This window comes from Grammomys surdaster, unplaced genomic scaffold, assembly GCF_004785775.1.
Source record: "Grammomys surdaster isolate TR1022 unplaced genomic scaffold, NIH_TR_1.0 126660, whole genome shotgun sequence".
NCBI classification, from domain to species: domain Eukaryota; kingdom Metazoa; phylum Chordata; class Mammalia; order Rodentia; family Muridae; genus Grammomys; species Grammomys surdaster.
The window spans coordinates 3,591,383-3,617,452 of NW_021621449.1; the positions used below are offsets into that span (position 1 = coordinate 3,591,383).

Here is a 26,070-nt window from a genome sequence, read left to right on the forward strand (position 1 = left end):
CTCCTCCTCCTCCTCCTCCTCCTCCTCCTCCTCCTCCTCCTCCTTCTTCTTCTTCTTCTTCTTCTTCTTCTTCTTCTTCTTCTTCTGCATTCAGATGTGCTGTTAAGTTACTGCTCTGAGATCTCCTCAGTTTCTTTAAGAAGGTATTTAGTGCTATGAATTTTCCTCTTTTTGTTGCTTTCCTTGTGCCCCCTAAGTTTGTGTATGTTGTGCTTTCATTTTCATTGAGCTCTAGGAAGTCTTTAATATTTTTATTTCTTTCTTTCCTGATTCTGCAGCCATTCAATAAACAATTGTTCATTTCTACGTGTTTTTATACACTCCTCCCCCCATTTTTTTCTGGTTCAATCTATTTGGTGTTTTGTATGCTTCCTGTCTTATATAAATGTCTCCTTCTTTAGATTAGGAACTTTTTCTTTGTTCAAAATATATTCTGGGCCTTCGAGCTTGGATTCTTCCCCGTGTTCTATTCCTATTATTCTTAGGTTTGGTCTTTTCATAGTTTCCTGGATGTTTTGTGTCAGGAATTCTTGGAGTAAATATTTTGTTTGGCAGAAGTATTTATTTCTTCTATCATATCTTCAATACCTGAGATTCCATCTTCCTTCCCTTATATTCTGTTACTCATGCTTGTGTTTATTTTTCCTGTTCCTCTACCTACCTAGGATTTTTTATCTCCAGAATTTCCTCAATTTATGTTTTCTGTATTCTTCCATTTCCATCTGTAGGTATTGAAATGTTTTGATTGTTTCTATCAACAGTTTGTTTTTTCTCAGCTTTCTTCAGGGGATTCATTCATCTTCATTTTTTTGGTTGTGTTTTTCTTGATTTCATTAGGGAATTTATTCATTTCCTTTTAAAGGACCTCTGTCATATTCATAAAGTTCGTTCTAAGGTCTTTTTCTTGTGCCTAAGCTGTGTTGGCATATTTAGGATTTGCAGTAGGATAGTTGGGCTCTGGTGGTGATACATTTTCTTGACTGGTTTTATTATTTATTTATTTATAGGTTGGAAGGATTTATTTTTCATTCCAATTTATGGAAGTTATTAAGTAAAACACAAAAGAAGATTAAATTATGTGTTGGATCCTTTTGTACTTACAATTCAACATCAACAATATCAAGCCATAATCTATCCCCTTTCATATGTATAGCCATAACTTCATTCATTCATTTGTTTATGTACTTAGTCTTTTACTTGCAAGGCTAGGGAATCAATCCAGTATTTCATACACTATAAGCCGCTGAATTGTACCTCCAGCCCTCCTCAGTGTTGTAAAGTACATTTCAGGTTTCATAGTATTTATCATTAAATACTTTAATATGCAATGCTTTAAGCATTTTGACAGAGATGGGAGAATATTAAATTTTACCCATGCCAGAAGCAGAACAAGATGCATTCCACTTGCTTGTTGAGAAGCCAAGGCTACCTACCCATTCCTATTCCTGCTACCTTCCCATTTGCTAACTTCTAGTGGGAAAGATACAGCATCCATTTATCTTCCTATCCCTGCACATCCCCATCGACACCTCATGCACATCTTCCAGCCCTGGTTATAATCTTGGGTCTTCCTGCCCAAGAGATCTGGAAGCTAGCACGGGACTAAGGATTCTACAGATTTTGGCTTTTGTTGATTGTGTTCTTACCCTGCTGTTCAGGCATTTGGCTTGGGATGATTATAGGTTGAGGTGGAGATTTATGAGTTTTTGTTTGCTGGATGTTTTATTCCTTGGTTTATGTTTAGTCTCTGGTCTCATGGTCTGTATGGCCTGTGGTTGAGCAGAGATGGTCTCTACCTGAGTTGGGAGCTGGACTTCTGGAGGCAGACATGATCCCTTGTTCAGCAGGAGTTCTCTGTGGGTTGGGACAGAGTTAGGGGATATTGAGAGTAGTGTCTGGGTACACTAAGAAAGTGGAGGAGATTCAAGGGCAAGGCAGTCTACCTGGAGTTCTGGTATCTGACTGGCCTCTGGTCCAGCAGTGAGTCTCAGTCTGAGTTTGTCTACTAGTTTTCTGGCTAGTGTGGCCTAAACCTGATCAGAAGATAGGGTCTGGAGTTGGGATCAGGAACAAGGCAAAGTAGTGATGGTTGTGGAGGATTTTGTCTGTGAGGACTGAGGGAGTGAAAGTGTTCCACAGACAGAATGCCTTCTTGTCCTTCTGGCTGGCCTGAACTTGAGTAGATGTCTGCCTGAAATATTTCTAATAGATTGTGAGATGGCATGGACTGAAAATTGGAATCCATATGTACATTTACATTGGACTAGAAAATCTGACATGTATACCTCCATTTGTTTACACAGTCTTGTTTGTGAAGAGACTTCTATTATTATATTTTTCTTGAGTCTGTTTCATTCTAAACCATCTCTGCACACTTCCTGTTTCTCATCCCAGCTTATATGTGTAATTTGAAGAAAATGAAACCTGGTATCAAGAAAACAAATTATTTAAAGCTTTAGTAGATTCCTTGAGAACACTTTTAAATTTAGAGGAGATTTCACATGATGATATAAAGATACTGTTCTAACCCAACATATACATACACTGTTCTTATATGTACATCTTATATAAGCAAACATGGTTACGACAACTAGTGAGTGAATACTGATGGCAACACTGATTGAAGTTTACAATTACCCGACTTTCTTCTGGACACTGCATTGAATTAAGCTGTCACATCTCTTCAGTCTTCTCTTGATTGGGATACATTTTCAGAAGATCCTTGTTTTAAATGATTCTGATTAGCAGGATGACTGATCTGGTATATTACAGAATATTGCTCTATTAAAATTTGAGTAACTATTTTTGAGGCGGAAGATGACAGGTGTGAAATGCTAGTCTAATCACATTGTACATGCAGTCTAAAATAGAAAAATTATTACAGACTGTTGAATTCACCTGATGTTCTATTTAAAGTAAGCAATTTAAAAGCATATCTTTTAAGTATTCTAAATCTTTTATTTCTTTTTGTACAATCTATTTTTTCTCATACAGTATATCCCAACTGAAGCTTCCCTTCTGTACCCTTCCCCAAGTCCTAAGACCTCCCGTATTTCCTACATTCACTGTTTCCTCTTTTCCCTCTCTCATGGGACACTTTCCTTCTATTGGACATTGACCAGCCTTGTCATGGATGTTTATTTGTAGTCTTATTGCATCTTGCTATGTTGTGTTTGGTTGATAAAAGGATAAAAGGATAGGTTTTTAAAGTTAAGCATAATTATTATATAACCAATTAGGAGGTGCATCCCTTAAAAAGATTAACTTGGCAGTTTTTCATTGCCTGTAGCTCTTGTAACAATAAAAATAGGTCATGAATTTGATAGAGAAGAGGAAACCTGGTAGGGATTGGAGGAAAGTGGAGGAAGAAATGATATAATTATATTTTAATTAAATGTAAAATAAAGAAAAACCCTGATTTTTTCCCTTTTTTTATCGGATATTTTCTTTATTTACATTTCAAATGATTTCCCCTTTCCAGGTCTCCCCTTCAGAAATCACCTATCCCATCTCCCATCCCCCTGCCTCTATGAGGGTACTCCCCTACCCTCCTACTCCCATCTTCCCTCCTTGGCATTCCCCTACATTGGGGCATTGAACACCCTCAGGCCCAAGGGCTGCTCCTTCCACTGATGTCCAATAAGGCCATCCTCTGCCACATGCAACTGTTGGTGATCCAGTCCCCAGGAGCTCCAGGAGGTCTGGCCAGTTGACACTGTTGCTCCCCCCATGGGGCTGCAACCCCCCTTAGCTCCTTTAGTCCCTTCTCCAACTCCTCTATTGGGGACCTTGCACTCAGTCCATTGGTTGACTACCAGCATCCTCCTTCGTATTTGTCAGGCTCTGGCAGAGCCTCTCAGGAGACAGCTATATCAGGCTCCTGTCAGCTAGCACTTCCCGGCATCCTCAACACCATACAAAACATCTTGATTTTTTTTCTTCATTTTTTTTTAAAGTATAACTTTTGGAAGGATATTGCCAAATATAGCCCATCCTACTGTAGGATATTGGGTTAGGTTTCCCAAGAGACAGAATAATGCATCTGTCTATATCTGTCCATGTTCTTCTTAGTAGGATATACTATTTTTAGTTGTTTCAGCCTTGTTTATGTTTATCATTGAAAATGTAATTTCTTAGTAGCTCACTTAACCCTGCATGCTTTGGCCATTCATTCTTCCATCTCCTCCCATTGTCTGATGTTTTCCCATATCTTTGATAGTCTTCGTTTCCATTTAAACACACAGAGATATATATGTGTTTGTAAATATATCTCTGTATGTCTGCTAAAATGTGTTTCTCAATTCTTTTTTTATTTTTCATGTCTTTTTTCGTTTTTCTTGGTTATTTTATTTATTTGCATTTCAAATGTTATCCCTCCCTTTTCTGTTTCCCCTCCAAAAGCTCCCTATCCCCTCCCCTCCCCCTGCCTCTATGATGGTTCTACCCTACCCACTGACCCAGTCCTCCCTCAGTGCCCTAGCATTCCCCTATCCTGGGTCATCAAGCCTCCACAAGACCAAGGGCCTTCCTGCCCAGTGATGCCAGATAAGGCAATCCTCTGCTACATATCCAGCTGGAGCCATATATTTCCCACTTTGTATTCTTTGGTTGGTTGTTTAGTCCCTGGGAGCTTTCGGGGATCTGATTGGTTGATATTGTTGTTCTTCCTATTAGTCTGAAAACCCCTCCAGATCCTACAGTCCTTGCCCTAAATTCTCCACTGGTGTCCCTGCACTCAGCCCGATGTTTGGCGGTGTACATTCTCATCTGCTTTGGTCTGGCTCTGGCAGAGCCTCTCTGGGGACAGTATACTAGGCTCCTGTCAGTAAGCACTTCTTGGCATCAGCAATAGTGTCTGGGTTTGGAGTCTGCAGATAGGATGGATCCCTAGGTAGGGCAGTCTCTGGATGGCCTTTCCTTCAGTTTCTGCTCCACTCTTTGTCCCTGAATTTCTCTTTGACAGGAGGAATTCTGGATTAAAATTTTTGAAGTGGTTGGGTTACCCCATCCCTCAACTAGGGGCCATGCCTATCCATCTACTGGATATGGACTCTACAGGTTCTCTCTCACCTTTCTTGGGTATTTGGGCTAATGTCTTCCCTGTTGGGTCCTAGGAATCTCTTGGGTCTCTGGCATCTGAGACTTTCTAGTGGCTCCCCCAGCTCCCCTCCCCCACTGCTATACACCTACTTTCAAATTCCTGATCCTCTGTACTTCTCCCCCATCTCCTCACATATCTGAACTGCCCCCCTTTCCCTGCCCCTCTTCTCTCCTGCCCAGTTCTCTCTCTCCCTCTACTTCCCAGAGATTATTTTCTTCCCCCTTCTGAGTAGAACTGTAGCATCCACACTTTGGTGTGATCTTCTTTCTTCTTGGGTTTCATATGGTCTGTGACTTGTATCATGGATATTCCAAGTTTCTTCTTGGCTAATATCCACTTCTCAGTGAGTACATACCATATGTGTTCTTTTGTGACTGGGTTACCTCATTTGGGAGGATGATATTTTCAAGTTCCATTCATTTGCCTGCAAATTTCATGAAGTCATTGTTTTTAATAGCTGAGTAGTACTTCACTGTGTAAATGTACCATATTTTCTGTATCCATTCCTCTGTTGAGGGACATCTGGGTTGTTTCCAGTTTCTGACTATTATAAATATGGCTGCTATGAACATAGTAGAGCATGTGTCCTTGTTTTATGTTAGCGCATCTTCTGGGTATATACCCAGGAGTAGTATAGCTGGGTCCTTAGATAGAATTATTTCCAATTTTCTGAGGAACCATCAGACTGATTTCTTTTCTTTCTTTCCTTCCTTCTTTCTTTCTTTCTTTCTTTTTTTTAAAACTTTTTACAATCTTGTGCTTTCCCTTTTTTTATTGGATATTTTATTTATTTACATTTCAGATGTCATCCCCTTTCCCTAATTCTTCTCCCTAGAATCGCCTATCCCATCCCCCCTCCTCTTTTTTGCTTTTGTACCATTTTGATTACAAGCATGTATTAAGGTCAGTTCTAGGTTGAGGGACTAGCAACGCAATAGATGCAAATAGTCAAGGAACAAGCAAGATAATAAACACAAATAGTCAAAAACCAAGCAAGGCATTAAACACAGTTTCGTGAACTCTCCCGTGATAACTGTTTCTAAGGGCTGTTCAGGATGGCCAAATTATCTGAGCCAACTTCCCTGTCCTAGCCCAAAGTCATTTTCCTGTCTAAAGCTGACTTCCTTGTTCTAACCTAAAATTTAGATTCCTGTCTGAAATTACTTCATTGTTTTAGCCTAAGATTTAGATTCCTATCTGAAATTAATTCTTGGTTCTAGCCTAATGTCAGATTCCTGCCTGAAGCCAACTTCCTTGACCTTGGCCAATGTCATATTCCTGCCAAGTAGCCCATTTCCTTGTCCTTGGCCCATGTCAAATTCTTGCCAAGAAGCCCCAAAGGCTCTCTGCCTTTCCCCCTTTTTTATTTTATTAACAAGACTGAGCCTGTCTTAGGTCATTCTACCAAGAATACCTCCCCTACCAGTCATGGAATATACATTATCCAAAGCAATGTACTTATGTCTTAGGTTGATAATGCTCTGTTCAGAATCTTACCCATCTTTGGCTTGCCAGCCTGTTAATTTAATAACTCCTCTCTGGGGATCCATTTTCAGGTTCAAGTCATGTACTTTTGCTGCCAACATGTTGAAGTTGTTAAAGACAAGCTTTAACATGATGGGCAGGAATAAAAGTATTCCCAGGACTAAAAGGGCCAGTATAATCAAGCTATATATGCTATTCTTGTATCTTGACAAAAATAGAAATACCTATGACCTCAGGCCGTAGGTAATTTTATCTGCAGTATCTACAGCATCAACACTCAGCAGAGCAACATTCTTGAAATTTATATGCTTCCTATATATCATTAAAACTTCCAGAGAGGTGTTAGAATTATGCCAAATACATTGCAGGTGTCATTAAACTTCTTCCTAATTATAATGACTACCACTGTAAATTTTAGAACTAACATGAATCCAATGTTTTGGCATGATGCTCAAGATGGCTCTTTACCCTTAAATTCTGAACCTTATTCCAATAATTTGAACAGGATAAAGAGCATCAATCCATTCTTTCAAATGTCTATATAAATCCTCTTGTATATGCAACATGTTTGTAACATTTTTTTTGTAAATGATTAACAAAAGTAGTTGTCTTAACTTCTTTTGTCACAGCAATTTAATTGCAGAAGCTGTGGGGCTAGCTATTAGTGTAATTAAAGCTGTTATACCAGCAGTAATTAAGCCCCCTACCCTCTTGCTTCTGCTCAAAGTCTGACTCAATTCTTCTAGGACTTGCAAGCTATTTTTAGAATATAAAGGTTCTGTGATACTCAGGGCACTAAAACAAACTCTGGTTGATAGCCCTCTGTAACTGACATGTTGGATTTCAAAACACAAACACAATTAGAAGGTGTACAACCAATGCAATTTACATTAAATAGTATAAAAGTAACAAAAGTAATTTTAACTTGACAATTAAAAGAGCCTTAACATGTCGGAGTCCAGCCTCGACACAGGATCTGAGTTCTCAACTGAAGCAGGGGATATCTGGAAGGCACATAATAAACATACACAGACTACTTTTTGGGTACAAGCTGACAGGCAATTTTTCAAGGCTTAAAATTTCTTTCTCTCTTTTCTCTTACTCTCTGCTTTCTTTCTTTCTCACTCATTCACTCGCAGCTTGAGGCTGCACACATTCTGCATTCTCCTGTGCACTCTGCTTTTCTCCAGTGTGCTTTTCTTGAACTCCTATACTCCTATTTACCTCTGTGTGTTTCCCTCTCACTCTCATACACACTCTTCACACACATTTCACATACACTTCACACACACCACATACAGTTTCCTTTCCCTCATACCTACACTCTCTGTACACACCTCACATTCTCTCTTCAGTCAGTCTTCATATTCTCTTTTCATTCACTTCTCACATTCTTTCTTCACTCACTCTTCATATGCTCTTCTCATTTTCTCTCGCCTTTTTCTTGCCCCGTCTTTTATTGATACTCCAAAAGCAGGAAGAAAAAAAAAACATTGTATAGTCATTGTCAAATCAAATTCAAAAGAATAACCACATCCCACAAAGAATTAAGAATTACAATTGTTCCCCAAAGTTTCAGGCTTCCCTATTCCCAGGCCTGTACACAAAATAATAATAATTGCAAACTTATCACTATTTAAACTTTAACTTTTAACTTATTATACTTCAGAGCTCAGAGCGCTGAGGTCAGCTACTTGCATTTTCCTGTGAAGCTCTAATGATAAATGACATGGGCAAAGCTGACAGGTAGTGGTCAGAAAGAATCAAGTTAACCCTTAACTCAATAGTTCCACTAGCTTTCTACTTCTGTGCATTGCACACAATGACTCTCCTAAGAGTCCCAGTGTTTTGACTTAGTTTTACTAGTATAAGATTTTATGTATTCTATACTTCCTTATCTAGGAACCACTCTTAAATGTTATGTAAAACTTATTTCATAACTTCAATAGATTTTTCCTTTCTTGGAGTCCCAGTGTTGGCTCTATTTCATTTTCTAATAATCTCTTCAAATTTCTTTGCAAGTCAAGCATTAATCTGGAACTACCATTGTGAAGTTATTGCATTGTTTTCAAGATGAGAACACACAGCATCCACCTGGGCCATTAGGACTGTGCTGTGCTGTATGCCTCAGTTTTTAATTGTTTAAGAATTATTACATCAGCCAGGCCATGGTGGCACATGCCTTTAATCCCAGCACTTGGGAGGCAGAGGCAGGCAGATTTCTGAGTTCGAGGCCAGCCTGGTCTACAGAGTGAGTTCCAGGACAGCCAGAACTACACAGAGAAACCCTGTCTCGAAAAACCAAAAAAAAAAAAAAAAAAAAAAAAGAATTATTACATCAAGGAACATCTAGTTTCACAGAATTCAGCAGAGCAGAAGGAGAAAGAAGTAAGAAAGTCAGATATAATAGAATAATTATGCACACCAAAGCCAACTGAAAAACAGTCATGCAAAAATGAAATCTATACAGCCATTGTCCATGGCTAAGGTTAGGAGAAATGGGAACAACTGTTTTTTTTTTTTTCCAAAGAGCGGCTGCAGGCTATTGAGATGTCTTCATCCCTGCCCACTGCAGGCAGTCCCTTATTTCTGATGGTGGATCCCCTGGAGGGATGTGTCTCCTGCTTCTCAGGGTCCTAGACACCATCCTCTTTACAAGGAGCTGCTGGGGGCTTCTGAGATGTCTCCATCCTGGCCTACTGCAGGCAGTCCTTGCCATTGTATGCTGTACCCAGCATTAACACATGAGCTAATGCCTGTTTGAAATCCAGATTCTGCCCCAACTTTATTTCTTGCTAACATAACATCATTGAGAACTGCAGCTCACTTCCATATGTCTCTGAAAATGTCCAGAACCAGAATTCCAAATAAAGACTGTTATTTCCAATATTGGATTGGTTTCTAGACCAGTCTATGATTGAGTCTGAATAACTGGTCACATTTAAGAACAATCCAAGAGTCATTATAACTTCTCTTCTTGATTATCTGTTCCACAAGGTCTAAAAACTTGAGGCAAGAAAGCTTATCCCATCAGAAGTATAGATAAGCAATAGTGGGTCAGGAACATATGTCCAATATAGCTTCCGAGTCACCATTGTCAGGGCACTCAGCCAGCTCAGAGGTCAGCATCATTCTTTGTCCTGATATCAGCATGTCTCATCTGTTGTTCTGGTGGCCACCATGCTCCTTCAGCATCCTGCAGAAAACACACACACACATGCCCTCTTCCCCATATTTACTACCTGATCAGGATCATGCCTTATGCCAGTAAGTGGATCCTTCCCTTTCACTTATGCATAAGTATGCCTAGTTGTAGAGTGCAATAGACACTCAGCAAAAAGTTTCTTGGCATCCAAATTTAAAATAAATAAATAAGTAAATAAATAAATAAATAGAACATGATTTAAATAAACTTGTGGTGTATGGGTATATATCTCCCCCTTTTTATATTATGAGGATATTGTTTTAAAGTTCCATGGGCCCCTTACACATTCTCTTGTCCTTGACAATTATAAGGAACCCTGGTAATATGGGTAATGTTAAATTGCTGCTAAAAAGTCTCAAATGTTCGACTGCTATAGCCAGTTTCATTATCTGTTTTTGTTTGTTTGTTTGTTTGTTTTTAATTATTGGATACTATACTTATTTACTGCTCAGATGTTATCCCCTTTCCCCATTCTCACACCCAGAAACCTCTTAGCCCATCCTCCCTTCTCCTATTTCTATGAGGGTGTGTCCCCACCCATCCACCCATTCCCAACTCCTTGCCCTAGAATTCCCCCTCTCTGGGGCATCCAGCCTTCAAGGGACTAAGGCCTTCCTCTCGCACTGATACCTGACAAGTCCATTCTCCTCTACATATACAGCTGGAGACATGGGTCCCTCCACGTGTGTTCTCAGGCTAGCTGTTTAGACACTGGGAGCTCTGGTTGATTGGTATTGTTGCTCTCCCCATGGTGCCGCAAGCCCATTCAACTCTTTCAGTCTTAGCTCTAACTCCTCCACTGGGGACCCTGTGATCAGTTTGATGGTTAGCTGTGAGCATCTGCCTCTGTATGTCAGGCTCTGGAAGTGCCTCTCAGGAGACAGCTATAACAGTCCTGTCAGTGCATTTGGTGATTGTATCTGGGAGGGATCTCAAGGTGGGGAAGTCTCTGGATGGTCCCTTCTCCAGTTTCTGCCCCACACATTGTCTCATATTTGCTCCTGTGAGTATTTTGTTACTCCTTCTAAGAAGGACTGAAACACCCACACTTTGGATTTTCTTTTTCTTGAGCTTCATGTGGTCTGTGAGTTATGTCTTGGGTATTGTGAGATTTTGGGCTAATATCCACTTATCAGTGAGTGCATACCATGTATGTTCTTTTGTGATTGGGTTACCTCACTCAGGATGATATTTTCTAGTCCTATCCATTTGCCGAAGAACTTCATGAATTCATTGTTTTTAACAGCTGAGTAGTATTCCATTGTGTAAATGCACCACATTTTCTGTATCCATTCCTCTGTTGAAGGACATCTGGGTTCTTTCCAGCTTCTAGCTATTATAAATAAGGCTGCTATGAACATAGTGGAGAATACATCCGTATTATATGTTGGAGAATCTTTTGGGTATATGCCCAGGAGTGGTATCACTGGATCCACAGGTAATACTATTTCCAGTTTTCTGAGGAACCGCCAGACTGATTTCCATAGTGGTTGTACCAGCTTGCAATACCACCAACAATGGAGGAGTGTTCCTCTTCCTCCACATCATTGCCAGCATCTGCTGTCTTCTGAGTTTTTAATCTTAGCCATTCTGACTGGTGTGAGGTGGAATCTCAGGGATGTTTTGATTTGCATTTCCCTGATGACTAAGGATGTTGAACATTTCATTAAGTACTTCTCAGATACTCAAGATTTCTCAGTTGAGAATTCTCTGTTTAATTCTGGACCCCATTTTTTAATTTATTTTTTATTGGATATTTTTAACTTATATTTCAAATGTTCTTCCCTTTCCTGGTTCTCTTCCACCTGGAAACCCCTTTTCCTATTCCCCCTCCTCCTGACTCTATGAGGTTGTTCCCCCACCCTCTCACTCGCATCTTCCTGCCCTGACATTCCCTTATACTGGGTCATTGAGCCTTCACAGGATCAAGGGCTCCTCCTCCCTTTGATGCCCGACTCTCAATGTGTACTCCTTGGTACATGATTTAGTCCCTGGGAGCTCTGGGGGAGGGTCTGATTGGTTAATATTACTGTTTTTTCTATGTGGTTGTAAACCCCTTGAGCTCCTTCAGTCCTTTCTCTAACAACTCCTCCATTGGGGACCCCATTGGGAACCTTGTGCTCAGTCCAATGGTTGGCTGCGAGCATCCACCTCTGTATTTGTCAGGCTCTGACAGAGCCTTTCAGGTGACAGCTATATCAGGCTTCTGTCAGCATGCACTTCTTGACATTCACGATAGTGTCTGGGTTTGGTGACTGTATATGAGTTGGATCTCCAGGAGGGGCATTCTTTGAATGGCCTTTCCTTCAGTCTCTGCTCCACACTTCATCTCCATATTTGCTCCCATGAGTATTTTGTTTCCCTTTTTAGAAGGACCAAAGCACCTACACTTTGTTCTTCCTTCTTCTTGAGCTTCATGTGTATGAATTTTATCTTGGGTGTTCTGAGCATTTGGGCTAATATTCAGTTATCAGTGAGTGCATACCATGTGTGTTCATTTGTGACTAGGTTACCTCACTCAGGATGATATTTTTTATTCCATCCATTTGTCTAAGAATTTCATGAATTCATGGTTTTTAATTGCTGAGTAATACTCCACAGTGTAAATATACCACATTTTCTGTACCCATTCTTCTGTTGAAGGACTTCTGGGTTCTTTCCAGCTTCTGTCTATTATAAATAAGTCAGCTATGAACACAGTGGAGCATGTGTCCTTGTTATATGTTGGAGCATCTTCTGTGAATAATGCCCAGGAGTGGTATAGCTGGGTCCTCAGATAGTACTACCATCAAAATTCTAACTCAATTCTTCACAGAGATAGAAAGAACAATTCGCAAATTTATCTGGAATAACAAAAAATATCAGATATAAAAAAAACATTTTCAACAATTTTTTTGTGTCTTTTACCATTCTTTTATTTATTATAGTCAGATTAAATATCACGATAGGATATTGCCTGCCTTTCTTTCTTCTTCCTTCCTTCCTTTCTTTCTTTCTTTCTTTCTTTCTTTCTTTCTTTCTTTCTTTCTTTCCTCCTTTCTTTCCTTTCTTCCTTCCTTCCTTCCTTCCTTCCTTTCTTTCTTTCTTTCTTTCTTTCTTTCTTTCTTTCTTTCTTTCTTTCTTTCTTTCTTTCTTTCTTTCTGTTTTGCTTCTGTCATTTAATTCAATTTCTATGATTTTTGTTTCTCTAGTTAACTGATTTCTCTGTTAACCCCATTATACCATAAAAATGCATTTAAAAATTCATTGTCTTAAATATTTTTCAATTATAAAATGTAGAAACATATAGTAACAGATAAAAAGATTTGTATATACATACATTAGATTTTTATATACATTTTAAACTTTCTGTAGGCACTCTATTTTACATTTATTTCTAGAATCTTTGTAACGTTTTAGTGAAGTATTTTTATCATCACAGATTTAAAAATCTCTGTCAGAATACTGGCACCATAACTTGGTATTTATTAAGTACAACATGTATATTATGAAAATTTCTGGTGTTAATGTTATGAATTATATTCTTTAGAGACCCAGATGGGTTCACTTTGTATCCTCAGAGTCTGGTGTCCTTTACACTCTGTTTTTCTGACTTTTGCTGATAGCACCCCAGAAGGGAAAAGGGGATCTCACATTATTGATAATAGAGGTAGACATGAATTTCTTGGCACCTGAGTGGTAAGGGAATCCTATTGCATCTGGGAGAAGTTGTGAGTCCTAGCTTCCATGTGTTCTCTGCACACAAGCAACTTTTAGGATTACTTAATTACATTGTGCTTACATTTCCTTTTTTCTCCAAAGACAAAGTCTGGAGCTGTTGTCCAATGGACTGGAAGGCATTTGGTTCCCACTGCTACTTCATATCGACCAACCGGGCATCTTGGAATGAGAGTGAGGCAAACTGCTCCCAAATGGGTGCTCATCTGGTAGTGATCCACAGCCAGAAACAGGAGGTGCATCTTGGGAGAGACTGGGGCCTGGGCCTGGGCCTGGGCCTGGGCCTGGGCCTGGCATGTTCTGCCTGTTTCTACTAAGAGGGAGTTTTTTGAAATGGGTGTCAGTGTTGGGGGCAGAAGGTTTTCTACCATATAGGCAGGAATAGTTGCTTCAGCTTATATGTACTACACCTTGATCCTGTTTCAGTGGACCTAAGCAACCCCCAAGGAACCATGACATCAAAACTGTAACATATGAGGGTAGAGGGACGTATGAAATATTTCTGTTTGAAAGAAGTATTTGTGGTTTCTGTACTCTAATGCTTCCTGTAATATCATCTGGCTAACAGAGGAAGGGAAACAGGTCCAAATTGGTAGAGTCATGACCACGAGAAACAAAGTTATCAATGGAGGATAATTAGACGTGTAAAAGTCTGTTATGCACAACTATCAAGAATGGTGTTGGTGAACAAAGAGTTGAGCAAGTCTGAAATGAGATTTATTATGATCATGGACAGAGATTGTTTCTAGAGTTGTGAAAACATGAGTCATGACTTTGTGTCCTGATAATCAGAAAAGTGCACTCCTGGGGGCATGGAGGAGAAGACATGCATTCCTGGGCTGGGGTGGAAAAGATGTGTACTCCTGGAGGCATGTGGAAAGAGGACATGCACTACTGGTGGGGAGAAGATGTGCACTTCTTGGGGAGGGTTCTTCTTTTTTTTAATTTTTAATTTAATTATTTTCTATTTTAAAATATTTTATTAAATTATTTTATTTATTTACATTCCAAATGTTCATCCCTTCCCTATCTCCTACCCTTCCTCCTCCCAAGTTATTCACTCCATCCCCCCTACCATTTGCTTCTGAGAGAGTGTTTCCCCATTCAACTACCCTCCACCACCTCACCCCCACCAGCATCCCTCATCCCTGGGGTATCAAGTTGCTACATATTAGGCACATCCTCTTCCACTGAGGCCAGACAAGGCAATCCTCTGGTATTTATGTGCCAAGAGTCATGGGCCAGCCCATGTATGCTGTTTGGTTAGTGGCTTAGTCTCTGGGAGGTCCCAAAGGTTTGAGGTTGTAATCCTCTTCAGCTCCTTCAATCCTTCACCTAACTCTTCTATAGAGGTCCCTGACCTCAGACCACTGGTTGGCTTTTAGTATTTGCATCTGTCTCAGTCAGCTGCTGATAGGCCTCAGAGGATAACCATGCTAGGCTCCTGTCTGCAAGCATCAGTAATTGTGTCAGGGTTTGGTGCCTGTGTATGGGATGGATCCAAAGTTGGGCTGGTCACTGGATGGCCTTTCCTTCAGTCTCTGCTCCATTTTTGTTCCTGCATTTCATTTAGACAGGAACAATTCCTGGTCAAAAATTTTGGAGAAGGGTGGATGGCCCCATGTTTCATCTGGGGCCATGTCTATCTACTAGAGGTGGTCTCTTCAGGTTCCATCTCTCCACTGTTGGGCAGTTTTGCTAGGTCATCACCATTGAGTCCTGGGAACCTCTCACATCCCAAGTCTCTGGGACTTTCAAGAGGTTCCCCTTCTACTCCCATGATGCACATTTCCCATTCATTCTCTTGGTCCTCTGGGCTTCTCTCCTATTTTTCCTCATACCAAGTCCTGCCAACTTTCCCCTCATTCCCTCTTCTCTCTCACCCAGGTCCATCCCTCCATCTGCCTCTCTTGATTATTTCCTTCACCCTTCTATGTGGGATTGAAGTCTGCAGACTTGGGCCTTCCTTTGTGTTAAGCTTCATAAGGTCTGAGTTGTATCATGGGTATTCTGTACATTTTGGTTAATATCCACTTGTTAGTGAGTAAAAACCGTGCGTGACCTTTTGGGTCTGAGTTACCTCCCTCAGGACGATATATTCTAATTCTATCCATTTGTTTGAAAAATTTATGATGTTCTTATTTTTAATAATTGAATTTCTGTATTCATTCTTTGGTTGAGTCACATCAGGATTGTTTCAAGCTTCTGGCTATTATAAATAAAGCTGCTATGAACACAGTGGAGCATGTGTCATGGAGTGGTGGAAAATCTTTTGGGTATATGTCCAGGAGTGGTATAGCTGGGTCTTCAAATAAAACCATTTCCAATTTCTGAAGAACCTCCAGATTGGTTTCCAGAGTGTTCGCACCAGTTTGCAAGCTCACTAATAATGGAGGAGTGTTCCTCTTTCTCCACATCCTCATCAACATGTGCTGTCACCTTAGTTTTTGATCTAAGCCATTCTGACTTGTGTGAGGTAGAATCTCAGGGATGTTTTGATTTGCATTTCCTTGATGACTAAGGATTTTGAACATTTTTTTAAGTGCATCTTGGCCATTCAAGATTTCTCTGTTGTGAATTCTCTGTTTAGCTCTATATCTCATCTTATGATTGGTTTATTTTTTTGTTTTTGGAGGTTAGCTTCTTGAGTTTCTTATATATTTTGCATATTGGCCCTCTATCAGATGTCGAGTTAAAGATTTTTTTTTCACAATCTGTAGGTTGTTGATTTGTCCTATTGTCTGTGTCCTTTGCCTTACAGAAGCATTTCAGTTTCATGAGGTCCCATTTATCAATTCTTGATCTTAGAGCTTGGGCCATTAGAGTTCTGTTTAGAAAATTCTGCCCCTCCCCCACCGTGATGCCAATTAGTTTGAGGCTCTTTCCTACTTTCTCTTCTATTAGACTCAATATTAGACTCAGGTTTTATGTTGAGGTCCTTGATCCAAATTGGACTTGAGCTTTGTGCAAGGTGAAAAATATGGACCTATTTTTATTTTTCTACATAAACACTGCCAGTTAGACCAGCACCATTTATTGAAGATGCTTCCTTTTATCCATTGCATATTTTTGGCCTCTTTGTCAAAGATCAAGTGTCCATAAGTATATGAGTTTATTTATAGGTCTTCAAATTTATTACATTGTTCGACCTGTCTGTTTCTGTACCAATACCATGCAGTTTTTATCACTATTGCTTTGTAGTACAGCTTGAGGTTAGAGATGGTGATTCTGCTAGAGGTCCTTTTATTATTAAGAATCATTTTTACTATCCTTAGTTTTTTTGATTTTCGATATGAAATTGAGAATTGCTCTTTCCATGTCAGTGAAAAATTGTGTTGGAATTTTCATGAGAATTGTGTTGAATCTGTAGAATGGCCATTTTTACTATGTTAATCCTACCAGTCCATGAGCATGGGAGATCATTTTCTGATGTCTTCTTTTATTTCTTTCTTGAGAATTTGAAGTTCTTGTCTCCTGGCACTTGTTTGATTATTATTACACCAAGATATTTTACATTATTTATGACTATAGTGAAGGGTGTTGTTTTCCTATTTTCTTTCTCCGTCCTCTCATCATATGTATAATGGAAGGCAACTGATTTGCTTGAATTCATTTTATAGCTGGCTACTTTGCTGAAGTTGTTTATCAGCTGTAGAAGTTCTAAGGTAGGAAGGATATTTGGGGTCACTTATATATACCATCATATCATATACAAAGAGTTATACCTTGAATTCTTTTTTGCTGATTTTGCATCCCCCTGCTCTTCTTTTCCTGCCTTATTGCTCTAGCAAGAACTTCAAGTACTATATTGAATAGATATGAGGAGAGTATGCATCCTTTTCTTGTCCCTGACTTCAGTGAGATTGTTTCAAGTATCTCTCCATTTAATTTGATATTGGCTGTTGGTTTGTTGTATACTGCTTTTATTATGTTTAAGTATGGATCTTGAATTCCTGATCTCTTCAATAATTTTAATATGAAAGGGTGTTGTATTTTGTCAAATGGTTTTCAGCCACTAATAAGATTCTTTTCTGAGTTTGTTTATATAGTCAATTATGTTGATGGATTTCCATATATTGAACCATCCTTGCATACCTGGGATGAACTCTACTTGACCATGTGAAGTTTGGTTTTGATCAGTTCATGGATTCGATTTGCTAGAAATTTATCCAGCACTTTTGCATCAATATTCATAAGCAAAACTGCTCTGAAGTTCTTTTTCTTTGTTGGGTCTTTGTGTGATTTAGGTATCAGAGTAATTGTGACTTCAAAGAATGAATTAGGTAATGTCCCTCCTGTTTCTATTTTATGGAATATTTTGAGTAGGGTTGGTATTAGCTTTTCTTTGAAGGTTTGGTAGAATTCTGTGCTGTAGCCATCTGGGCCTTTGGTTGGTTGGGCTTTATATTGGTTTGGAAGTTTTTAATGGCTTCTATTTTCTCAGGGGATAGGAGGCTGTTTAGACGGTTTACATGCTGTTGATTTAACTTTGGTATGAGGTATTTGTCTAGAAAAACATCCATTTCATGTTGATTTTTCCAGTTTTTTTTTGAGTATATGCTTTTGTAGTTGGATCTGATGATTTTTTGAATTTCCTCAGTTTCTGTTCTTAGCTCTCATTTTCATATCTGATTTTGTTAATTTGGATACCATCTCTGTGCCTGAAGTTAGTTAGTTTAGGAGTTTTTGTATCTTGCTGATTTTCTAAAAAACAAACAAACAAACAAACAAACAAAACCCCAAAAAACAGCTTTTGGTTTTGTTGATTTTTTGTGTCATTCCTTTTGTTTCTATTTGTTTATTTTGGCCTCGAATTTGGCTATTTCCTGCCATTGACTCCTCTTGGGTGTGTTTGCTTCTTTTTATTCTAGGACTTTCAGGTATGCTATTAAGTTGTCCATGTAGGATCTTGCCAGTTTCTCTACCAGGGCACTTAGTGCTATGAATTTTCCTCTTAGCATTGCTTTCATTGTGTCCCATAAGTTTGAGTATGCTGTGTGTCTTAGTTAGGATTTTACTACTTGAACAGACACCATGACGAAGGCAACTCTTAAAAGGACAACATCTAATTGAGGCTGACTTACAGGTTCAGAGGTTCAGTCCATTATTGTCAAGGCAAGAGCATAGCAGCATCCAGGCATGCATGCTTCAGGAGGAGCTGAGAGTACTATGTCTTCATCTTAAGGCTCCTAGTGGAAGAATGACTTCCAGGCAGCTAAGGCAAGGGTATTAAAGCCCATGCCCACAGTGACACACATACTCTAACAAGTCCATACCTCCTAATAGTGCTACTTCCTGGCACAAGCCAAACACTGTGCCTTTATTTTCATTGAATTCTTGAAAGTCTTTTGTTTCTTTATTTCTTTCCTGACTAATTTATTATTGAGTAGAGGGTTGGTCAGTTTCCATAGGTATGTGGGCTTTTTGTTGTTATTTTTGTTTTGTTTTTTTGTTTTTTGCTTTTTGTTTTTGTTTTTTTTTTTTTTGCTATTGAAGTCCACCCTTAGTCTGTGGTGATCTGATAGAATACAAGGGATTCTTATATCTTTTTTATTGGATATTTTATTTACATTTCAGATGTTTTCCCCTTACCCCATAACCCCCAACCCCCTGCCCAGGAACCCCCTATCCCATCCCCCCTCTTCCTGCTTCTGTGAGGATGTGCACCCACCCACCTCTCCACTCCCACCTCCCCACCCTAGAATTCCCCCACACTTGGTGTCCAGCCTTCATGGGACCAAGGATCTCCTCTCCCACCTATGCCTGACAAGGCCATCCTCCCCTACATATATAGCTGGAGCCATGGGTCCCTCCCTATGTGCTCCCAGGCTGGTGGTTTAGACCCTGGGAACTCTGGTTTGTTGGTATTGTTGCTCTCCTCATCAGGCCTTTCAGCTCCTTCAGTCTTCTCTCTAACTCCTCCATTGGGAACCCGTGATCAGTTCAATGGTTAACTGTGAGCATCCGCCTCTGAATATGTCAGACTCTGGCAGACTTCTAAGGAGACATCTATATCAGGCTCTTGTCAGCATGCACTTCCTGACAACCACATCAGTGTCTACCTTTGGTGACTGCACATGGGATGGAAGGATTCTTATATCTTTTGAGGCTTCTTTTGTGTCCAATTATATGGTGAGTTTTCTAGATGGTTCCATAAGTTGCTAGGAAAAAGGTGTATTTTTCATTTTAGGGTGAAATGTTGTTTCTTGGGACCATTTGATTTAAAAAAATTTTTTCCAGCCTTTTACTCTGAGGTAGTGTGGGTCTTTGTCACTGAGGTATGTTTCCTGCATGCAGCAAAATGCTAGGTCCTGTTTACATATCCAGTTTGTTAGCCTATGTCTTTTTATTGGGGGAATTGAGTCCATTGATGTTGAGATATATTAAAGACCAGTAATTGCTAGTTCCTATTATTTTTGTTGTTGGAGATGGTATTATATGTATGTGATTCTCTTCTTTTGGGTTTGTTGTGAGATGATTAATTTCTTGTGTTTTCTTGGGTGTAGTTAACCTCTTTGTGTTGAAATTTTCCTTCTAGTGTCTTCTGTAGGGCTGGATCAGTAGAAAGATATTGTTTCAATTTGGTTTTGTCATGGAATATCTTGGTTTCTCCATCTATGGTAATTGAGAGTTTTGCTGGGTATAGTAGCTGGCATTTGTGTTCTCTTAGGTCTACATGACATCTGTCCAGGACCTTCTGGCTTTCAGAGTCTTTGTTGAGAAGCCTGGTGTAATTCTGATAGGTTTGCCTCTATATGTTATTTGGCTTTTCCCTCTAGCTACCCTTAATATTCTTCTTTCTTTTTTTTTGTGTTTAGTGGTTTGATTATTATGTGACAGGAGGATTTTCTTTTCTGGTCTAGTGTATTTGTAGGGCTCTTGTATGTTTATAGCCATCTCTTTCTTTAGGTCATGGAAGTTGTCTTCTTTGATTTTTGTTGAAGATGTTTTCTGGTCCTTTGAACTGGGAATGTTCACTCTCTTTGATTCCTATTATTCTTACATTTGGTCTTTTCATTGTATCCTGAATTTCCTGGATGTTTTGGGTTAGGAGCTTTTTATATTTTGTACTTTCTTTGACCTATGTGCCAAGATCTTCCATGGTATCTTCTGTGCCTGAAATTCTCTCTTTATTCTTTTATTCTGTTCGTGATATAACAAATACAATTATTTGCAGCTTCTGATTTCTTTCCTGGGTTTTCCATCTCCAGAGTTGCCTCCATTTGTGATTTTCTTATTGTTTCTATTTCCATTTCTAGGTCTTGCACCATTTTGTTCAATTTCTTCAAGTGCTTTATTGTGTTTTCTTATATTTCTTGAAGATATTTTTATGTTTTCTGTTTAAGGGCTTCTACCTGTTTGCCTGTGCTTACCTGTATTTCTTTAAGGGAGTCATTTATTCTCCTTAAAGGCCTGTATTATTTTCATGAGATGGGATTTTATGTCAGAATCTTGCTTTCCATGTACATTAGGATGTCCAGGGCTTGCTGTGGTGAGAGAACTGGGTTCTGATGGTGCTAAGTGGCATTAGTTTTTGTTGCTTATGCTCTTGCCCTTGCCTTTTGCCACCTGGTTATCTCTGGTACTAACTCCCAGGGTATCTCTGACTGGAGCCTGCCTCCTTGGAGGCAGGTAGATCTCTGTGACTTGGGTTAGAGCAAGCCTTCTGGGAGGCAGACAGTGATATCTCTTGTAAGGGTCAGGGGCTCCTGTGTCCCTGATTAGAATAGTCCTCCTGTGTCCTTTGTTTGAGCAGTCCTCCTGTGTCTCTGGTTAATGTGATCCTCCTGGGAGACAAGCAGTGTTTAGGGTCTGGTGTCAGGTTCTTCCCTAGTTGAAGACTGGAAAGAAAATGGAGGTCAGGTAGAGAGGATAGATTCCATGTCAGCTGGACTCTAAGGGCATCCCAGCTGGTGTGGTTGTTTAGGCGGTGGTCTCACCTGTGTCCCTGGTTATAGCAGACTTCCTGGGAGACAGGCAGGCTGTAGGAGTTGGGAGAGGAGCAGGCCTGCCAATCTGCCCTCTGTGACAGTGCAGATCAGAAGGATGATGGGGCTTGGGCAGAGGGGATAGTTCCCTTGTCTGCTGGGCTCTGTGACGATCCCAGCTGGTTGGATATTTAGGCCAGTATCTCACCTGTGTCCCTAGTTATTGTAGACCTTCTGGGAGACAGGCAAGCTGTGGGGTGTGGGGGAGGGGCAAGCATGCTGATCTTCCCTGGTGGAAGACTAGGGGGTATTCTTCTACTCCTTGATCCTTTGTCTTCTCATCTCTGTGTGACAAGAAAAAAAAATTAGTTAAACTATCAGAGTGTACTTCCGCAATGTACAATTATCATATATTAATCTGAAAATTGAGAAATATTTAAGGGTCTATAAAGATGAAGTAGGATTTGATTATTGTGTATTTGTATATGTGCATCATATTGAACCCTATAATTTTGCATCATTAAAATTATTTTAGAAGATCTTATAAAAAAAATCCTATAACAGAAAAGAATTGCTCAATAAAGGTTGAAGGCTGTATCTCTCTTTCCTCTTAGGATTTCATCACCGGAATCCTGGACAAGGCTGCTGCTTATTTTATAGGACTTTCAGATCCAGGTCATCGACAATGGCAATGGATTGATCAGATGCCATACAATGAGAGTGCCACGTGAGTGTAGACTTACAAGAGGAGTTCTTGGTTCTGAATCATGAGAAGAATTTAGGGTATTCCAGCTGTTGGTTATAAAACTAAACTATCACCCTCCTAGTGTAACTGCTGGGGATGAAGTAACTTTTACTTTCCCATTTATTCATCACCCAACTCTTCTGGGGCACACATTATTGATATTTCCAGTTGAGATGAGGGAATTGAGTTTGAAGAGTATAGAATGATAAGCACCCAACCAAGGTCTTTACACATAGATTTTTTTTATCATGCTTTTAGTCTCCCATCTACATCTTTAAAAATAGGATTTAATTCATTTTTATTTGTATCTCTGTGAGTGTCTGCCATATGCATATGGGTAGCTCATAAACAGTTGTTGTAACTCTTAGAACTGGTGTTCCAGGTATATAACCTTACTAATATGGATTCTGGGAACAGAACTCTCATGTTTTCTAGAAAAGCAGCAATCACCCTTAATGTCTGAGCCAGCTCTGGAGTTCCTTTATTTTATTTTTTAATTGGGTTTTAAATTTATTTACATTTCAAATATTATCCCCTTTCCCAGTTTCTCTTCTGCAAACCTCCTATCCCATTCTTTCTTACCCTGCTTCTATGAGGGTGTTCCTCCACCCACCCACCCACTCTCCCCTCTCCACCCTGACATTCCCCTATACTGGAGCATCAAGCCTTCACAGGACCAAGGGCCTCCCTTCCCATTGATGCCAGATAAGGCCCCTTCAGCTCCTTCAGTCCTTCCCCAAGCTCCTCCATTGGAGCCACTGTGCTCAGTCCGATGGTTGGCTGTGAGTATCCACATCTGTACCGGTCAGGATCTGGCAGAGCCTCTCAGAAGACAGCTTTATCAGGCTCCTGTCAGCAAGCACTTCTTGGCATTCCCAATAGTGTCTGGGTTTGGTGTCTGCATGAGGGATGGATCTCCAGGTGGGGCAGTCTCTGGATGGCTTTTCTCTGCTCCACTCTTTGTCTCTGTATTTCCTTTAGACAGGAGCAATTCTGCATTAAAATTTTGGAGATGGGGAGGCCCATTCTTCAACAGGGGGGGGCATGCCTAAGCTCTGTATATGGATTTGATAGGTTCTCCCTCCCCTTTGTGAGGTATTTCACCTAGTGTCATCCCTGTTGTGTCCTGGGAGGATCTTATGTTCCTGGCATCTGGGACTTTCTGGTTGCTACCCCCAGGTCCACATCCCCCATTGCTACACACTTCTGTGCAAATTCATGACCCTCTGTACATCTCCTCCATCTCCTCCCATACTTCATTCTTCCCCTCTTTTTCCCCTCCACCTCTTCTCTTCCTCTCAACAATCTCCCACCCTCTGCTTCCCTTGATTATTTTGTTTCCCCTTCTAGGTAGGTCTGATGAATTCACTCTTTAATCTTCCTTCCTCTTGAGCTTCATCAGGTCTATGAGTTGTATCTTGGGTATTCCACACACTTTGCCTAATATCCACTTATCAGTGAGTACATACCATGCTTGTTCTTTTGTGACTGAGTTATCTCACTCAGGATGATATTTTTTTAGATCCATCCATTTGTTTGTGAATTTCATGAAGTCATCGTTTTTAATAGCTGAGTAGTATTCCATTGTGTAAATGTACTACATTTTCTGTATCCATTCCTCTGTTTAGAGACATCTGGGTTGTTTCTAGTTTCTGGATATTATAAATATGGCTGCTATGAACATAGTGGAGCATGTGTTCTTATTCCATATTGGAGCATCTTCTGGGTATATACCTAGGAGTAGTATAGCTGGATCCTTAGGTAGTAGCATTTTCAATTTACAGAGGAGCCTCCAGTTTGATTTCCAGAGTGGTTGTACCAGCTTGCAATCTCACCAGCAGTGGGAGAGTGTTTCTCTTTCTCCACATCCTTGCCAGCATCTACTATCACCTGAGTTTTTGATTTTAGCCATTCTGACTGGTGTGAGGTAGAATCTCAGGGTTGTTTTGATTTGCATTTCCCCGATGACTAAGGATGTTGAACATTTCTTTAGGTGCATCTTGGCCATTTGGGTTTCCAAAGTTGAGAATTTTCTGTTTAGCTCTGGTTCCCATTTTTTTTTCCTTTCACATTGGCTTATTTATTTTCACGATGCCACAAAGAAGTCCCAAATCTTTACAGTTCTTTACCTGCTTCTCATTTTTTAAAAAAGAAAAGCCCTAGAATATCAAATCGTGTTTAAAAAACTTTAACTGAATTATTTAAGTTATGACAATGATAGAATGTGCCAGTCAATCAAACTTCCAAATACTAAACCTCTAAAGTAAGAATGAACCATAACTGGATCTCACCCCATTTCACAGCTGTTCAGGCTGAGCAACTGTCACTAATTCAAGTGCACAGCCAATGCCACTCACATGCTGAAAGCATGTGTTCTGTACATTTGACACGCTGAGGTTAAAGCCATGTTTTACCCACTTTTTAATTAATGCAAAAAACCTTCCACAATGGCAACTGCATTGAAAACTCCAGTAAAATTAGCCAGCCACAATCTTCTGATTAATAGAGCACAGACATTTTGTAACTATACAATTTATAAGCAACTAATAAATTTTGAAATGTTAGTAATATAATAAAGTTATAAATAGTTTACCATCTCCTTTCCCTTATATATTTTTATATTCATGCATCTCATTTATCTTTCTAGTAGACTATTAAATTCTGGATTTAAATATGACTAAGCGTAAAATAAAACAGAGATGAGTGTGACTGTGTAAGCCAGTACAAGCTAGTAACTTGAAAACAAATTCAACCTAAGGCATACATGGAGAAGCTTGGATTTGACATTGGGTTCTTCATAGTCTGGCCTGTCAAGTACACATGAGCATCCATGGCTCAAATTATGGACGTCTATGCACCATAAAGCTAACTGCATCACAACAGAATGCCCATTACTTGAAGAAAGGCCCCTCCGATGTTAAACTTTGCAAGATGTGGAGTTTGAGGTGGTAGGCAACCATATTAGCAAGGTTTTAAGACCTAGTCAATATATACATATATATGGAACTTTCCATTTAAATTACATCTATCACCAAAAGAACCTAGGCTAGCAGTGCTACAATCCGGATCAAAAGGGTACTATTCCATCAGTTTTCTTCTGTTAATCACTAGACTATCTTCCTGTTATCTGAAGCTCACAGTAGATTCCACTTTAGGCTGTAAGAGGCATTGCCTGAATGCGCTCAATGGAGTCCAGTAGTCAAGCTGCTCTCAACATCTAAGAGTCTGGCGACATCAACATCAAGCCACCCACTGCATTTCCTCCCCTCAGGCTCCTAACGTCCACTCACGGGTCCAGGGTTACGTTTGGCTCTTCCACTTACTCCCTTTCTGTTGCCTCAGCTGCTATGTAACTGCTATTCAAAATCATGCTCTAATTCTATCATTCTTATTGTCTTTATCAACTCTTAAGTTTCTTTTTAGAACTCTGGAACAATATGAAAACATTAAAAATATTTTTAATTTTGTCTCTCAATTACAATAAAATTCTGAGATATGATGTTAAGATAATTCAATTACTAGACAAATGATCTTGGTTTACATAATACATACTTTGTAAAGAGGTTTCACTGAATTTTTCTTTAGTGAGGTGAGTTTCAACTGTTCTAAAAACAGTAAATTAGCTCATTACATGTGTGTGAATCTAAAGTATGTCCTTTACGAGATTATCTGTAAGTCAAAAACAAAAAAAATTAAGCAGATGGTTGTTAAAAATAATGTTAACAGATACACTGAGCAGTAAACTTTTTCATTTAACTTAACATCTGCTCGGTTTAAATTAGTTTAGTATAAAGGGCCCATTAATTAATTCATTAGATTGGTCAGGGCAAGACATTTGAACTACACAATAGGATTTTTAAAGCAGTTAGTTTTGCTGTTCTTGATAATC

General features: G+C 39.5%; 1 protein-coding gene across 3 annotated transcripts in view; it reads left to right on the forward strand.

Annotated features, from left to right (window-relative positions):
- LOC114615350 (C-type lectin domain family 4 member A-like) overlaps positions 1 to 26,070 on the forward strand; it is a 74,796-nt gene that overhangs the window by 39,165 nt on the left and 9,561 nt on the right. For 2 of the 3 annotated variants that reach the window (XM_028761076.1, XM_028761075.1), the window contains 2 exons: positions 13,593 to 13,744; positions 22,051 to 22,163. In XM_028761076.1, coding sequence (XP_028616909.1) covers positions 13,593 to 13,744; positions 22,051 to 22,163 — 265 coding nt within the window. Of the gene's footprint in view, positions 1 to 13,396; positions 13,466 to 13,589; positions 13,745 to 22,050; positions 22,164 to 26,070 lie in introns of all 3 variants that reach the window. The other variant, XM_028761074.1, reaches the window with a different exon arrangement.